At 34.4% G+C, this 17,945-nt stretch overlaps 1 protein-coding gene across 2 annotated transcripts in view; it reads right to left on the bottom strand.

The window, feature by feature from the left end:
• LOC126756566 (photoreceptor-specific nuclear receptor) overlaps positions 1–17,945 on the bottom strand; it is a 74,249-nt gene that overhangs the window by 28,106 nt on the left and 28,198 nt on the right. For both annotated transcript variants that reach the window (XM_050469739.1, XM_050469740.1), the window contains exon 3: positions 6,056–6,159. In XM_050469739.1, the coding sequence (XP_050325696.1) occupies positions 6,056–6,159 (104 nt within the window). The remainder of the gene's footprint in view (positions 1–6,055; positions 6,160–17,945) is intronic.

The following is a 17,945-nucleotide window of genomic DNA, read 5'->3' as shown; positions in this document are numbered from 1 at the left end:
ACATATAAATGGGTATATCGAATTCCGAGGTGAACTTACTATAATGACTGGACTATCAGGGAAATTCACCGTTGAAAAGATATTTGCTAAGCTGGAAACAGGCGAAATGAGCAAAGTAGGTGCCTCGCAAGTTCATAATCCAACTAAAAGAACGAATAACTGATTCTGAGAAGTGTTTAAGTGCTCTCTAATCGGAATAAAGCCGAAATTTTTCGTCGGTTATAGAAACATAGCTCTATCATTTCCCACTGGAGTCCAATCGACAGTCATTCTAGTGGACTGCATATGATGAACCGGTTCTCAGGCGTGGAAAAACGAAAAAGGCGGCTGGAAAGGTTATGACATCAGACTTTTGGGATGCACGTGTATAATACATACTCAACGACTTATTACTGAGCCAGTTATAACCTATTTCACTGCTTATTTGGTGGCAGTTCTTTTCTTCTATTTCAAATATTTAGCAGTTGTATTACTTTTGAGAAGACTCTGTTAAAAATTGTACGCATATACATATTCAAATGATTCCAACAAACATGAATTTTGAACAAATGCTTATGATTTCAAATATAATTTTTGTATCTATGAGTTGTATTAAACTTTGATATAAAGGTATCCTATGTCCTTACCCTGATTCTAAGCTATCTCTCCACCAATTTTCAGCCAAATCGGTTCAGCCGTTCTTCAGTTATAAATGGTGTAACTAACAACAACTTTCTTTTATATATGTATGTATGTGACCTGGTCTACAAAAAGGGAGCTAACGTGCGAAAACTAGTTTTCTGGGAAACACCGTTATCTCGTTATTTCTCCGCACCAGGTCACATATATAGATTTGTTTGTACATTTTTTGTGCGTCTTCAATTTGTTTAAATATAGTTTTAAATGTGTTTCCTCCTAAGGTATGTTTGATATTGCCTTTATCAGAGTGCGGTAATTTGCGGATGTGTTTGTAATCGTCAAAATATTAATGCCTTCTTATTTTTTTTTTTTTGTTTTCGTAATTGTTTAAAATTTTCAATTTTTTTTAAATTAATGTTATTTATTACAATTCTAATTATGTTGTGGATTTGTTTATATTTATACTCTTGCAACCAGTTACTACAGATTATTATAGTTTTGTTCACCTAATGGTTGTACGCATCACCTAAAACTAAATAGATATAGTGATAAATATATGTATATGGTACATATGTATATGTATATACAAGTGAAATCCGGTTGACTGTCTGTATGTTCGTCCGTGCAAGCTGTAACTTGAGTAAAAATTGAGATATCTCCATGAAACTTAGTATGTGGGTTCCTTAGTACCACTGCCACGCCCACATATCGCTATTAACCTTATATAACATATATATAAGGTGCCATAAAAAAGCACTAAAATAAGATATAAAGCTGTAATTTGGTACAAAGGATGGAAGGATCTGTGGACAAAATTTTTTGAAAAAGTGAGTGTGGTCCCGCTAGTTTAATGTATATATCTCCTAAACCGCTTAAACTGCAACAACTAAATTTTCTGAGCACAAATATTATAAGAACTTTTACCGACAGTGTGAAAATGGATGAAATCGGAGGATAACACCGCTCTCTCTCCATATAACGGTACTGTTAAAATCTACTAAAAGCGCGATAAATCAATAACTAATTCGCCAGAGACATTAAATTATACCACCGAGATGGTATGAGAGAGCTTTATGGGAGCTGGTGTGGTGTGGGTGTGGCACCACCCACTTTTTGGTGAATCCCGGGACCCGACAAACCTTAGTACGCGGCATTCTTCTTACATTCTTATGTCGCATTGTGAAAATGCACGAAATCGGACAACAACCACGCCACTTCCCACAAGCACAATTTTAAATTCCACTTGATTCGTTCAGTTTCCAGTACACAAATCAAGAAGCAATTAATATAACGGGATACAACTTTTTACGAATAATGTCTTTGGTGTGTGCCATCTTATGACCAAAAATTGACTAAATCCAATAAAAACTGTTCAAGCACCAAGGTACCGAATATTTAGACCACGGTACCTGCAGTTGACTTTTGATCGAAAATGTTGGTCAATATGTGATATATACAACGGAAATTAACGAATAATCCCTCTCTAATGATGGTATCTATATGTCAACAATGGGTTGCATCGGACCAATACTTCCCTTAGCCCCCATATATGTACTTAATATAAAGATTTTCGAACTTCGGTGTGACTTTGTACCGCATATATTGCCCAATATGTGCGTTATCCCTATGAAAATAAGATAGTGTGTTTTACTTGTAACAGTGTATCTTTGTGCCTAAAATAGATAAATTTGAGCGAAAACTTGGCCTAGTCCTTATATAATTAATATCAGGATTTTCGAATATCCGTCTGACTTTACTCTATATGACTTCTTTTACACCTTAAATTATTTCCCTGGCTTGGTTCTTGCAAGTTGCAAGAGTACATAATGTTCAATTACACTCAACTTAGCCCTTCCTTATTTGTTTTTTATGAATTGAGCGAACTTTTTAAATCAATTGGCTACATATGTAAAAAATTAATTGTTTTGGGCTCATTATGATCGCAAAAAATCTTCAAACTTATAACACTAAAAGGATTTGCTGAATGTAAAGCAGCTAATTGTATTGAAATTCCTCGAAAATACCTTTTCAGCAAATAGCGAAAAGTGCTGGTCGAAGTGGTCCAAAGACAAAGCTCATCTGACCGAAATTGATGAATCCGCTGTTTCGGCTTTGCGCAATTAACCTGTATGCAAAATTTTTCGGCAGCAAATCTCAATGAAGTAATTTCAGTCATAATGGAAACCGCCTTGTATAAAAGCCAATATTTGCTTATAAGAAACTTCGAGAATACCAAAATATCCTTTGATTTATTTCCAAGCTATAAAAGTATATCCAAAAAAAGAAAATATTTCTGTAGACGAATCGCGTGTTGAAATCGAGTTGAATGTAGTCTGATCAATAACGGGTGACGGGTGTAATTGAAGAAAAGCCCACAGAAGGGGGAGGGTGTTGATTTGAGGTGGACACATAAATAGCACATTTTTAAGTTCGTACTTTTTTTTTAATTTTGTGTGAGGTTCTCGCATATTTTTAATTTAATTCTGCGAATATATAATTATTTTATCGATATTTCGTTAAAATGAGAAGGAAAAAAACATTCCACCCCCACAGAAGGGGGAGGGCTTTTCTTCAACTACACCCGTCACCCGTTATTGATCAGACTACATTCAATTGGATCATCGTACAATGGTGATGTGGCTGGAATTTTTTTTTCGAATCCCAAATTGGTTTCTGAAATTACAGAACTTAAAACTTCATCCATCGTTGCGCTAGTATACTTTATTCTATTGTCTCGGGGTATACAATTAAGTTGGTCAAATTTAATGAATATGCCCTCGATGCTGTTAGGGAGTTAATCCAAGAATTGCAGAGACAAAGCATAAGGAATTAAGGCCAGGTTCCTCTAAAAAACGTAACTTTTTTCAATACATTTTATTTTTATTACAAAACATGTTGAGTAATCAATTTTTTTTACATATGAAAGTACATATATTAGATTACTTGAAAAAATTTTTTTTTATTTTTTTTTTTTCAAAATGGTGGTCCTAAAAATGGCTGCTGAAACTCATCCGATTCGTAGATGGATGACATCATTTTTTGGAAAAAAAATTATCTGAAAGCAAAAAACAAAACGGTTTCATGTTCTGTATCGAATTAGCTATGGCCTCAAGCAGAATGAAACATTTTCCATGAAAAAAAAAAAAAACAAAATGGCGGACTTTTGAATTTTTTTAACCCTTTTTTTCACTTTTAATTGTTTATAACTTTTTTAAATAATAATGAATATTTCTGGTTCTGCTTGAGGCCATAGCCAGATATCTAAAGAGTAAAATGCCGTTTAGTTCATATCGATAAGTGCAATAGTTTTGAAATGAGAGTGTCATCCATGCGAAAAAATGTGGTTCGGAGAAAAATCAGTTTAAACCAAAGGCACGCAGTAGCTGCCGCTACCGAAGGCGTTCGAGCGGCCGGATTTCCCGCAGCGCTCCTCACTCTTTTAGACCTGCTTCTCGGTCTTGCTGACCTTCGGGACTAATTCTATACTATTTCTACGAATATACAGTAGCAATTTATGAAAAAAAATTCGATTTTTTTTCAAAATTGCTTGGAGGAACCTGGCCTTAAAATATTGTAAACCCAATCATAGCCGAAACACGTCACGCATTGTAACAAAAACCGACATATTGAATTCACTTTTATATAATAATTTATAATTTGTATTTTTCCTTCATGATTTTTTCCCACGATATTATTCTTATAGGTGGAGGTGCGGGTTGGATCATATTTAGTCGCTTTCCCAATTTCTTAAATATTTTTTTAAACTATTTTTTTTAAGTTTTGGTGCTCCGATGGCATGAGGAGTATTTTTGTGTATCATCGCCATATAAGTGCAACTACTGTGCTATGTGAGCTATAGGATGTATTTGTCCGCTGTAGCTAATTCTTTTTACTACATATTTCAAAAATTTTTTTTCGATTTTTGGAAAAAATTTCATAGCGATATCTCAACGGGAAGTATTTATGACCTCGGCTTCATACAAGCCGAACCACTGTCGCATGCTTCCATCTGTCCATAAAAATTTAATTCATGAAGCAGATATAATAGAAAATATATCACATTCAATTGGGATGATATCAGTGGGGGCGTTAGAGATTTCCGTTACTTCCGGCAATGGAGGATCTTTTGTATTCATCGTTGGTTTCTTCACACCCACTAACCACATCGAAATCCACAACATAATCACAATTTGCAAAAGGGAATATTAAATTGGACGAAGAGGTGAAACTGTTACTTTCTGTTGAGAATTAACATTCGTGCAACTGTCGCTGATACTTCCGAATCCGAATATTTTTTTTATATCGTGGGCTTAAACTATTAAAAAAAATTAAAAATTTTAAAAAATTAAAAAAAAAATATATTTATAAAAAAGTTCAAGGTTAATCAAGATTTTCTCTTCTTTTTTTTAATTATTAAAAGGAACAAACCCAACAGAGATTGTTCGATTCGTTCTGATTAATAATTAATCCGTTTCAGATTGGTAATTTCGTATACTGTCCATTGCTAAGTAACTTCGGGAAAATATCACAATATAATATATTTTATTTGAAGACCCACAAGGATTCCACCTTTTATTTTCCCATTTGAAAGCTTTATAAAAAACATTCTTCAAATATTTGAAAGATGATCAACTGGTTCCCTCCAAATTCTTGGCCAGCCTACAATAAAACGTAACATATTATAACCTAATTAATGTTATCAAAATAGTAAAAATATTATAAAAAATAGCAGATAAACTCCCCATCCAGAATATATCTGTAAAAGTTACATGACAAATGTCTAGCCATTTTTTGTCATATGCTTCGCAAATCATTAAATTTTTACATTAATCATATTTTTCCTCTCTCAAATTAATAAATTTGCCAAAAATATACATAACAAAATGAGTTAGCGTCGCATCTAGAACTTCTCAGAGACATTTCTTTTACCGGTCGTTGCAAGCAACAACACACTATTTCACTATCTCCCGCGGTCTTTCCACGTTATATACTTAGAAGCGAAAATCAAAAATGCTCAAATCGTTATAAGTGCTTAAAAACAACTACAAGTATATAATCTGATGGCACTGCTTGAAACAAATTAAATAAGTAAATAAAAAAAGGAAAAGCAAAAGCAAAAATAATATATAGTAGTAAAAGTAAATAAGGGAAAATGACAGAAAATTTTACCAAAAAAGTCATTGAATAGATTACATTAAGCTAATCACTTCAAATTTTTGGTGGGAACGAGAATATCTTCGTTTGCAGTAACTGTGAAAGCTTAACATATCTACGATGTTGTCTCTTTTCTTTCTACACAGCTCTTTTGAATCAAATGTTCGTTACTAAATTTCACAATCAGTAACTTACAATTTATTTGCCAAATATATCTATATAGCAAATGAGTTTATCTCCTATATGTATCTAATATATTATTAAGCGAATATTTCATACTGACCATCTTTATTCATCCCCATTTGAAGGCACTTCTTAAGGCGACAAGCTTGACACTGATTTCTATGTGCTTTGTCCACAATACATCGACCTGTTCCGGCTTGACACCTGAAATATTAATTAATGAATTAAAAATTGAAGAAGACATTAAAATAAACATTTTACAGATAACTAGATACTTTTTCTGACTTAAAAATAAATGCTTATTGTAAAAATTCCCGCAATTTAAGCGGATAGGCTAATTTTAAAGTGAAGCTTTTGATGAAACATAACTTCACCTGTGATCCTAAAGGTGAGATTTATTGTGAGCAAAAATAAGAATGTTTATTATAAATTAGAAGAAAATCAATATACATAAATATGTATGAATGTATTCTCATTATTACAAGATTCTTAAAATAAAACTTATAATGATTACGGTCTCTGTAATAATCATATTTGGTATTAACCATGAACTAGAAAAACAAAACAAAATATGTATATTTTCTTGTCAGCATGTCGTTATCGTGTCGTTATATACATATGTATGTACTATCCGTACTACAAAAAATATTCACGTTTAATGGCTTCAATTGATTCCGTCGGCTGTTTGAGTTTGGTGAATGGCCACAACTCAGACGCAGCTAAATCAGGCGAATACGATAGTTGCGGCATGGTTGAAAATTTGGCGTTAAACTCATGAAAAATCACTGCAATATGCGACGATGCATTATCGTAGTGCAAAATCCAAGAGTTGCCGGCGCATAATTCCGGCCCCTTTTTACGAATAGCTTTGCATGAACGACGCATTACACTGCACCACATCGAAGAAAACTGTCAATATAACATTGAATTTTGAATGGCTTTGACGTGGTTTTTTTCGGCTTCGGCTCACCTTCGCCACGATAGTCGGCCGATTGATCATCTGTTTCCAGGTGGTAAACATAGATCCAAGACTCACCGCCAGTAATAATACGTTTCATGACATCTTGGTAGCGGTAAGCATTGTTTCACAGACGTAAACGCAAAGAAGTTTTTCGAAAAAATTGAGTGATTTTGAAACCAATCGTACTTTCACTTTTCTTAGGCCCAAATGAACTTTCAAAATGGTTTTCACTGATCTTTATGATATTCCAACGATGTCAGTAAGATCTCTTACTGTTAGTCATCGATTCACAAGCACTAATTCCTTTATGTTATTGACGTGTTGATTATCAGTTGATGTTGATCCTGAGCATGGTTCGTCGTCCACGCGTTCTACACCCTCTTTGAGTAATTTGTACTAATCAAAAACACTTGCTTGCGACAAACAATTACCATCGAAAGCCTTTTACAACATTTTGAACGTTTCGGCACCAGAAAATTTATTCCATACACAAAATTTAATGGAACTTCTTTGTTGAATAATTTCACTCAATGTAAAAATCGCCGAATGCACTTTATATACTTCAGAAAGACAACGTACATACATATGCTAAACAACAATAACTATTTTGATGTGACATTTTTCACAGATGCCTTTGACAGTCATACCAAATTAGAAAAAATATTTCGACGAATGAGATTTCGTATGAAATTTAAATTAAAAAGTCTTAGTATATTTTGCTCACAGTAGTATGTAAGTATGAGTACTTTGATGTGTATGTAAGTAAATTCATTAACACATACATACAAGGTATGTCGCAAAAGAAACAGAACTGTTAAAAAAACAACAAACAATTAATATTTTTCAAAAATTATATTTTTTATTCAAAGTAGTTTCCTTGTGCGTCGATACAGCGTTTAACCCGGTCAATTAGCATTTCAAATGAGTGTTTAAGGTCATTTTTCGGAATGCTCTTGAGAATATCGGTCGTCGCCTTTTGGATAGCTGAAATGTCCTGAAACCAGTGTCCTTTCATGGGCAAATGAAGTTTTCCAAATAGGTAAAAATCACAGGGTGCCAGATCAGCTGAGTAGGGTGAGTGATTAATGGTTAATATGGAGTTTTTTGTCAAAAAATCAGTGACAAGCGTCGACCGATGACACGGCGCATTATCGTGCAACAGGCGCCAGGACCCTGCCTCACGGTATTGTGGTCGAGCACGACGAATGCGTGACAAAAGACGCGTCATAACACCAAGGTAAAACACAGCATTAATCGTTTGGCCAGGTGGGACGAACTCTCGGTGTACAATACCCTCGGAATCGTAAAAACAAATCAGCATTGTCTTTATTTTTGACTTCTGAAGACGACCGACTTCTGATCGTCACAGAGGTCCTCACGACCTTCTTGGAATCGCTTAAACCACTCATGCACCTTACTACGGGATAGGCACTGATCACCATAAACTTTTTTCATCATTTGAAATGTTTCAGTAAACGTTCTCCCAAGTTTAAAACAAAATTTAATATTTGCTCTTTGCATTTTACGACCGATGACCAAAAGCTGCTGTCACTTTGTGATCGATAACATCGATTGTAGTTATCCAATTGTCATAAAATTTTTACGAAATGTCAACAAGAGATCAAACTTTTTATTTCATATACCCACCAATAGATGGCGCCACCAGAAACAGTTATATTTAAAAAGTTTTGTTTCTTTTGCGACAGACCTTGTACTCGTTTGTACATATATACTATATTTATATCAAAAATATCTGCATGTGTATTATTGTATAGATATAAGTTACATATGTGTTATGAAATTAGAGCAAATTTCCTTGAATTCACAGATTTCTATTGCCGATTAATTAAGAGTTCAGTCGGGAATGCGATTTACATAAATATCAACACTGTTAGTCAAGTAACTGCTTCGAAATCCGCTGTGAGAGATTTTTGTGCAGCTACCATATTTACTAATTTGAGGATAGCAGAAAATTTATATTAAGGAAAATCAAAAAATAAATGCTATCATGGATATTTTAGGTTTTCCTCTAGTTCCATTTGCTACGTTTTCCGCAAAAATTTTTCATCCTCGACCAATATATTCGGAAAGGATTTTATTTTTTGTTTTTAATACAAATTTTATCTGCTCCACTTTAGAGAAGTATTTAAGATCGATGTAGTAAGTACAAAATCAAAAATTTGAATGTAAGTCAACGTTTACTTGTTATTGTTACCATTTATTAACTGTGGAACTCAAGGCGCAAATGAAGTCAGACAAACAAGCAAGGAAACGTCAAGTTCGGGTATAACCAAACATTTCATACTCTTGCAACGTGCAACCCAGAGAAATAGTTTAAGAAGCAAAACGTCAAGCTGAATCGGATTCCAAGCAATTATATAAGTATATGTATATACATAACTCATACACTGGCCGACACATTCGACTTAAAGGTTGTTCAAATTATGAAAATTATTATATGTAGGTATATATGTACATAGTATAATGTGGGAGTTTGAGTTATTCCAGACCAATTTCACATATTTTCGGCATAAAACTAAAGTACTATATATCCAATATTGAGTTATTTTTGCCGGAAGTTTGAAGATGTTTTATTGGGTATATGTGACCCAATTTTATCTATTTTTTGCATTTTTTCAGAAAAAGATACTCTCTGACTTTCATGAATATACCACGATAAGTCAAAAGATAAAGAGTTCGCAATAGGAAGTGGGGTCCACATATCGGCTTGAATATTTGTAGTACGACTTTGACAATTTTGGTTATCAAGCGGCACATCTTAAAGGCACAATTTGTGCAAAGTTTAATTCCGGTACATTCATTGGTGCTTGATTTATTTGTATAGTAAAAAGAAATGCCTCCGAATTCACCAAACCTATTTGGCTTGAGCGAATTCGTTTTTTATACTCGTATGTTGAATGCCTTAGGAGCAGTGGCTTACGCAAAAACAAATTTGAGGGTGGGTTTTCTGTCCATATTTTGCATCATGTTAAAGAAGGGTGAGACAGTTTAAAATAATGCTGTCAATGCATATTTTTTTATTGTTTAATATAGTTAAAGTCATTAAATTATATTTACTTTTCAACTGAAGAAAATTTTTCGCAAATACAAAAAGTTCTTATAAATCGGTAGCCTGTTTTCTGGGCTGCGAAGCCATAATATTAAAAATTTCCTAGCCGAAACATCAATATCTCTATGGATATTGAAAATACTCGTAGTAAGACCGTTTAATCTGTACTGATTTCTCACTGGGAGCAGCTTATTCCGTTAGAGTTGTAGCGATCTGCAGATATCGCTGCATAGTTGAGTACAACTTTTTGACCCAAATACTTGTATTTAGGATTACAATGAATGTTTTTGGCTCTTTAACATCTAGTATCCTTGAGCTTAATTTTAAATTCAGAATGTTAGAAATAACGTTCATTAATTTAAGAATGTTTCGTAAGGAACTTAGCCACTTTTTCAAATCAAAATTATGTTATTGCATCTTATAGAACAACAAAAAACAAACTCTAGTAAATAAAAATCCACTTGTCGTTTGTGACGTGGACAAAACAAAGTGTTTATTATGTAAAAATTGCCACAAATGCAGAAAATAGCTACAGATTTCTTCTATCACCTATAGTTTTTTTGCTGTGAAGATTTTTGTTAAAAAAATAGCGATAAGTATATTATTTTATTAACCAAAGAGTATCTTAGAATCTTACTGTAGATGTTTTCAGAGATATTTTGTTTTAGGGGGAATATCCCTTAACAATGTCCAGCAGTAATCGGCAACCAAATTGGCACTCCACTTGCCTTGGTACCGTTTCTCCATTGCAGAAATGTCTTGATGGAAACGTTCCCCATGTTCGTCACTTACGGCCCCTAAATTTTCGGGGAATAAATCCAGATGGGATTCCAGAAAATTAATTTTAAGAAACAACGTAGTAGTAATACCTTTTTGGGATCAACCAGCGGTTAATCTGGTTATATTATTTTATTAACCAAAAAGTATTTTAGAATGTTACCCTTAACAATGTCCAGCAGTAATCGCCAGCCAAACTGGCACTCCACTTGCCTTGGTACCGTTTCTCCATAGCAGAAATAGCTTGGTGAAACCGTTCCCCGTGTTAGTTACTTACGGCCGCTAAATTTTCGGGGAAAAATCCAAATGAGAGTCCAGAAAGTGAATTTTAAGTGACAACCCTCAAATGTTATTTGTGGGTCCGCAAATATGCCCTCCTTAATTTTTGTTTCACTGACTCTTGGAAATTTTCATCTTAGATACAAGAACCTTCTTCCATTTCTGTCCATTGCCTTAACAAAATTCTTCAGTAAACCCAATTTAATATGCAAAGGTGATAGTAATACCTTTTTGGGATCAACCAGCGGTTAACTGGTCATGTTTTTTTGTCCCGGAGTGAGTGCCTGACGAATTGGCCACTGCTCCTGTACATAATGACAGTCTCTCGCACGGGATTGGTCACATGTATCCCACTGGAAAAAGTCTAACGGTATGATAGCGCTCGATCTTGGTGGCCAATCGACCGGCCCCAAACGTGAAATTATCTGCTCACCAATGTGTTCTCTCAATAAATCCACTTATTGATGCGATGTGTGAGAAGTGGCGCCGTCTTGTTGATACCAAATGTCGACGAGATCACGAGCTTCAATTTCAAGCATCAAATAGTCGGTTATCATGGCGCAATAACGGTCGCCATTGATCGTTACGTTCTCACCGGTATTATTTTTGAAGAAATATGGACGGATCACTCCAATGGCCTACAAACCACACCAACCCGTTTTTTTTCTGGATGAAATGGTAGCTCTTGAATCTCTTCAGGCTGCTCTTTGTCCCAAATGCGGCAATTTTGCTTGTTTACATACCCAAGGAACCAGAAATGGGCTTCATCGCTGAACAAAATGTGGTTCTAAAGCGTCGGATCTTCTTGGAACTTTTTAATAACCCATAGAGCGAAGCGATGTCACTTGGGAAGGTCGAGCGGCTTCAGTTCTGGCACAAACTATTTTGTACGTTTTCAATTTAAGATCTCAACGTAAAATGCGCCAAGTCGTTCCATACACATGGTCTATTTGGTTGAATATTATCCAATAATGATTAGTACGATCAGTAGGACTATTATTTTGACCATAAATTGAGCGAAGCGCACGAAACACATCCTAAATAGAACGTGAATTTTCGTGATAAAGTTAAACAATTGCCAAACGTTGCTCGGGCGAAAGTCTTTCCATGATGAAACGCCAAACAACACTGAACCAAAATAACATGACAGCTTGATATGACTCACGCATGATCTGTCAAAAAAGCACCTCTACCAACTACATACGTTGTTTGACAACGAAGCATATGTAGGTTGTCTTTTATATTAAGGGATTTGTCAACCCTAGTACTGCAACCTGTTAACATACAGTTACTTAAACTAATATTAAAATAAAAATATAGGTTAACTCAGTGACAGTGCATCGATGAACTTAATTCAATTTTTGACGATGAAGCTCCATCCAGAACCAGTGTTTATCGATGGTTCAATCGAGGCCTTAGATCATTTTAATATGGATTTCTTAAAGGTTCAAAATCAGCTGTTGTTTCGGAAACTATTGATGCTGTGCACAAACTAATATTTCCAGATCGTCATGTGACCTATAGGCATTAATGGCACCAGAACACATTCAATATTGGACTCTACACAATTCGTCAATCGCTCAAAAAAGGAGTCAAGTGAAATGTAAAAAAAATACGACAACGCTGTTTTGAAACACGACAATCCTGATACTCGCGTTTATCGTGGATAAATCGTAAAAAGTGGCCGATTGTATTGGTGTTTCAAAGAAGCCGAGTCCAACAAAACATGCTCGCGTACGAAGCACTTCCAAGCAACTGATTGCCTATTATTTTTGGGAAAACTATAGTTGACTTTTGATCCAAAATGTCGGTCAATATGTGATATAAGTATATACATGACTGAAATTAACGGTAAGTCCTTCTCTTATGGTATCTGGTATTCCGGGACCCCAATGAAAATAAGATTATTTGGTGGCGCCATCTATATGCCTGGTGCGTTAGAATCTACTATCTTTATCGATTGATCAATGAGAATTTCATGACATTTCATAGAATGGAAGTGAAGTTATTGCGTTTTCCGTGTCGGTATGTTTGTGTTATCGGTGGGAAAATGAGCTTCAAACAAAGAGCCATCATTAAATTTCGTTTTAAAATTGGTAAAACTTTTACCGAAACGTTTCAATTGATGAAACAAGTTTATGGCGATGATTGCCTATCCCGTAGCAGAGTGCACGAGTGGTTTCAACGTTTTCAAAGTGGTCGTGAGGACATAAATGACGATCAACATGTGGGCCAATCAAAATCCGTGATCACCGGAAATTCCATCGAAACTGTGCGTGAATTCATCAATAATCAGCCGAAATCATCATTGAAATTCATGGAAATGGAATTGAACATCTCCAAAACATCGATTTATCGCATTTTGACCGAACATTTGGGCTTACGAAAGGTGTTGGCACGGTTTGTTCCGCACAAATTGACTGACGACCAAAAATTGCTCAGATCGATCGACGCTTGTGACCGATTATTTGTGCAAAAATCACATTTTAACCATTAACCACTACCCGTATTCACCGGATATGGCACCGTGTGACTTTTTCCTTTTCGAAAAAATGCATTTGCCCATGAAAGGAAAGCGTTATGCAGGCGTAGAGGCCATTCAAAAGGCGTGCACCGGCATACTGGCGGTCATACCGGCCAACGAGCTGAAACACTCGTTCGACATGCTTTTGGACCGTGCAAAAAGTTTGATTGAAGCAGAAGGAGACTATTTTGAATAAAATAAATTGATTTTGCCGAAAAAACCATTTGTTCTGTTTTTTTAAAGTCCTGTTTACTTTGGAACGTACCTTGTACAACTAATATCAAGGCTTTCGAACATCCGGCTGACTTTACTCTATATTACTGGTTTTACACATTAAAGTATTTCTCTGGCTTTGATTCTTGCAAATTGCAAGAGTATAAAATGTTCGGTTGCACCCGAACTTAGCTCTTCCTTACTTGTTTTAAATTAAGTTTGTGTATTCTTCAAATATAAATAAACAAATGATAAAAATTGGAAAGTAAAAATATCAAATGCTTTTTTATTAGTAGCAAAAAAACACTCTCCGGACTCGAAACCACCTTAATTGAACCCGGTTAACTGGTTTCTCGGAAAATTGATTAAGAATATGAATATGATATTGAAAAAACTATACCTTTAATTTTCCCCGATTAACTGCACAAAAAACTTTTGTTAGAAAAATAATTCATGCATCAGCATTTGAAAAAATGTCTTTATTTGTGAAGGTATATACGATGGTGCTGGTGTTGAGGAGCAAGAGAAATAAAATTTTGGCTCCAAAAATTTCGGCAATTCCCAAAGTATTAAAATACATATGTACATAAGTACATGAACATATTTTTATTAAAAACAAAAATCCAACCAAAAATTATGCAAATTTGAAGTGCAATTATCCGTAAGCAGAAAGAAGATCTCGAATGATTTGTCGGTAGTTATCAGCTTTCGTGTTACCACGAAAATTATGACATACATTTTCAAAAACTTCACAATTTCTATTTTCTGCTACGTTCAACTTGAATTAAGAGCTAAACACATCATAAGCTCGCATATCTGCGGTGTCAAACCTTTTCTTAGTGACAAAATTTTCACTTTACAATGTTTTTTTCTTGCGTTACTATTCCACTAGCATATAAAGCACCAAAGGTGATTCAACCATTCAATCCAACAAGTATAGCAACGGCTTCTAAATCAGCACATATTCCATTGGCAATGAGAAATTTTTCAAGAAATATTTGTTGATTTCTGTAATATTTTTCATGTATTTTGCATAGGCAAAGGAAACAAATATGTATTTACTGTCATTATGCGCTGAAAGGGCTTTTAAACTTATCTTTGAGGTATCAATGAAAAGTTTCTATTCATCAGAATTTGAACAGAAAAACTCAACTTTTTTTCATGATTCCAAAAATTAAAGTGATCCGAGGAACTGTGCACTAGATTTTGAAAGCATAAAACTAGACCAAACGAATTCTTATTTTTCACCTCATTATTTTTAGGTGGAACTGTAGATAAAGTGGAATCGCCAAGAGGGATTTGTCTTTTTATAAATGTGATGTTCAGATAAATAATTTTATTTTTATTTTTCTTGGATTCTCATGTTGATGTCATAGGGAAATAACAATATTATTCATAATCCTGAGGTTCACTCCAAAACATTGGCATTAAAAAGGGGGTATTCTGGTCTAGAAGCATGAATTTCAGGTAAAAAAAAGGCAATTAATATTTTTACTATCCATTTTTTTATTAGTTATTTGTTAATTTTAGAAGAGTACAGAAAAAAATTAAAAACTAAAAAAAGTTAAAAATTTCAAAAATTATGAGCTGACGAAAGGGGGGGTCTCTAAAAATTTCCACGAGACCATATCCATGATTTCAACCCTCCTAGTTATCTGAAACAAAAAAACAAGTAAAACCGAACATTTTTAAAAAAAGATAATCGATATTTCATTATACGTCATTTACATATTTTTCAAATACCGTATTATCATCATTGGTTCCTAAAAATAATATACAGAAAAAGGCATCAGATGGAATATTGTCCGATCACATATTTCGGCGGTCTAGAACCTGAGTTCGAGTTTCCTGAGAAAGTCAGTATGGTTTTTGGTTTGCATAAGTGGGCGACGCCAAATTTAAAAAATGCCTGGGCGACTGTTAGTCCTTTTTAGTGATTTAAAAAAAAAAAAGTTTTTTGGTTATTATCATTTCTTCCATTTTCTGTCTTATGGAAATGTCTATTTTCAAGATTTAAAAAAAAAAATAAAAATATCTTTATTTATGGCTTAGTTATGACACTTTATAGGTTTTCGGTTTCCGCCATTTTGTGGGCGTGACAGTGAGCCGATTTTGCCCATCTTCGAACTTAACCTTCTTATGAAGCCAAGGAATACGTGTACCAAGTTTCATCACGATATCTCAATTTTTACTCAAGTTACAGCTTGCACGGACGGACGGACAGACATCCGGATTTCAACTCTACTCATCACCCTGATCATTTTAGGCCTATATATAACCCTATATCTGACTCTGTTCTATTTCCTTATTTAGTTTTAGGACTTACAAACAACCGTTATGTGAACAAAACTATAATTTCATTAGCAACATTGTTGCGAGAGTATAAAAAGATTATTAATCTAGAATAATGTCGCAATGGCCGGAACTACGAAAAAATGGGACAAATTTTTTCGCAAAATGGCGACTGCCTGAACAGATCACTCTGACTATTTCGAATTTTTTAAAAATAATCAAAATAAAAATTTGGGGTGGGACTAGTTCCAACCAAAGAAGACTCTATAAAATTTTCAAGTAAATCGGTTCCAGTAAATTTCTGAAAAAAATGTATCGTTCCGAAAAGTCAGTTTTGAGAAAAACGCGTTTAAAGTTTCGCGTAAAGTCTTTTGTTCGATTAGTTCCGGCCGAACCAGTTTGGATGCCGGGTCAGAAAAATGCCTATATCTCCGAAAATAATTTGAATTTTGAAAAATCCTCTTGTACACATATTCTTGAATAGTTAAACTTTGAAAATATAAAAAAAAAAATTTCGATTTTTTTAAATTTTTAGACCAGAGAACCCCCTTAAGACACTTTCCATGTTTCTCTTAAAACTGTTTCAAATTTATTTGCATGAGATTTTGTCAAGTTTGTAATAAGGCGCATTCTAAGATTTTTAGTAATTACCTCCTGCCTTGATCTCTTGATGGATCTAACATCCCATTTTACGATAAACCTGCAATAGGTCCCAGGACATAATGATATTCCTGGGGACTGTGAAGCAGATCAGGCACCACTCTACAAATTAAGAGAGAATTTATATGCCTCTGGCTCCTTGTAGCTACAAGTATTTAATCGGCAAACATGTTATGGAATTATTGACGAGGTCTCCGCGGTTGCGCAAACAAAACTTTTTGTGTTGATGAAAGTTATCAAGAACACAGAGAAATTAGTCCGAGTTGTTTCACAATAGACCACGTATAGGCCTAGGTACCTACTGTTCTTTTTCCTTATTTCTTTTTCTAATATCTATTGTTGTTATTTTCATTTTGTAACCGAAAGCCCTAGTTGCTAGAGTTTTTTCGCTTTTATTGTAATTTCAATCATAATAAATAGTAATAATTTTCATTATAGTTGTCAATCTAATTCAATTAGAAGCCGAAAACGATTTCACGGAGACTTCGGAGGCTTTTTTCCTAATTATACCTGCATTTCCTAATTATACATACATACATACATCGGTAGCAGCACCAATAGGTACATATCTTTTTCGTCGTGCATATTTAGTAAATATTTTCAAAAATAAAGTCAAACCATAATTCTGTAATACTAGAATTGATTTTTTTATTCAATAATATCTTCCTTTAGTCATCGCAAATGTCAGCTTACTTTATCCCATCCCCAGGGAATGATATGGAGCTTAAGATGTATACACTAAACCAAATGTGACCGCATAACATAGAGTGTGTGAATACAGTACGAGTATTCGAGCCATTTAAAAGGGATGAAGGTAAGTGCAATGCATAGAAGCCATGGATTATCGGAATTCAAAGAGTAAATATACATACATATAAGTATCTTATACATACATCTATAATGTACATATGGGGCACAGTGAATATGTGAAGCCAGTTTTTCATCCCTTTTTATTAAGATTGGTTTATCAATCATTTGAGAGTATATGCAGAATAACCAAGTACCTAATGCGGATACGAGTATTATTAAAAAACTAAGTTTTTCTTATACTCTTGCAACATTCTGCTACAGAGTACAATTGTTTGTATCACCTAAAACTAATCGAGATACATAGATATATATAACTATATAAATGATGACAAGACGAGTTGAAATTCTGAAGTCCGTCTGTCCGTCGGACCGTCCATCTGTCTGTGCAAGCTGTGACTTGAGTA

This window comes from Bactrocera neohumeralis, chromosome 4 (genome assembly GCF_024586455.1).
Source record: "Bactrocera neohumeralis isolate Rockhampton chromosome 4, APGP_CSIRO_Bneo_wtdbg2-racon-allhic-juicebox.fasta_v2, whole genome shotgun sequence".
Classification (NCBI taxonomy): Eukaryota; Metazoa; Arthropoda; class Insecta; order Diptera; family Tephritidae; genus Bactrocera; species Bactrocera neohumeralis.
Note: the sequence above shows the minus strand (reverse complement) of the source record. Positions and strands in the feature narration are given on the sequence as shown.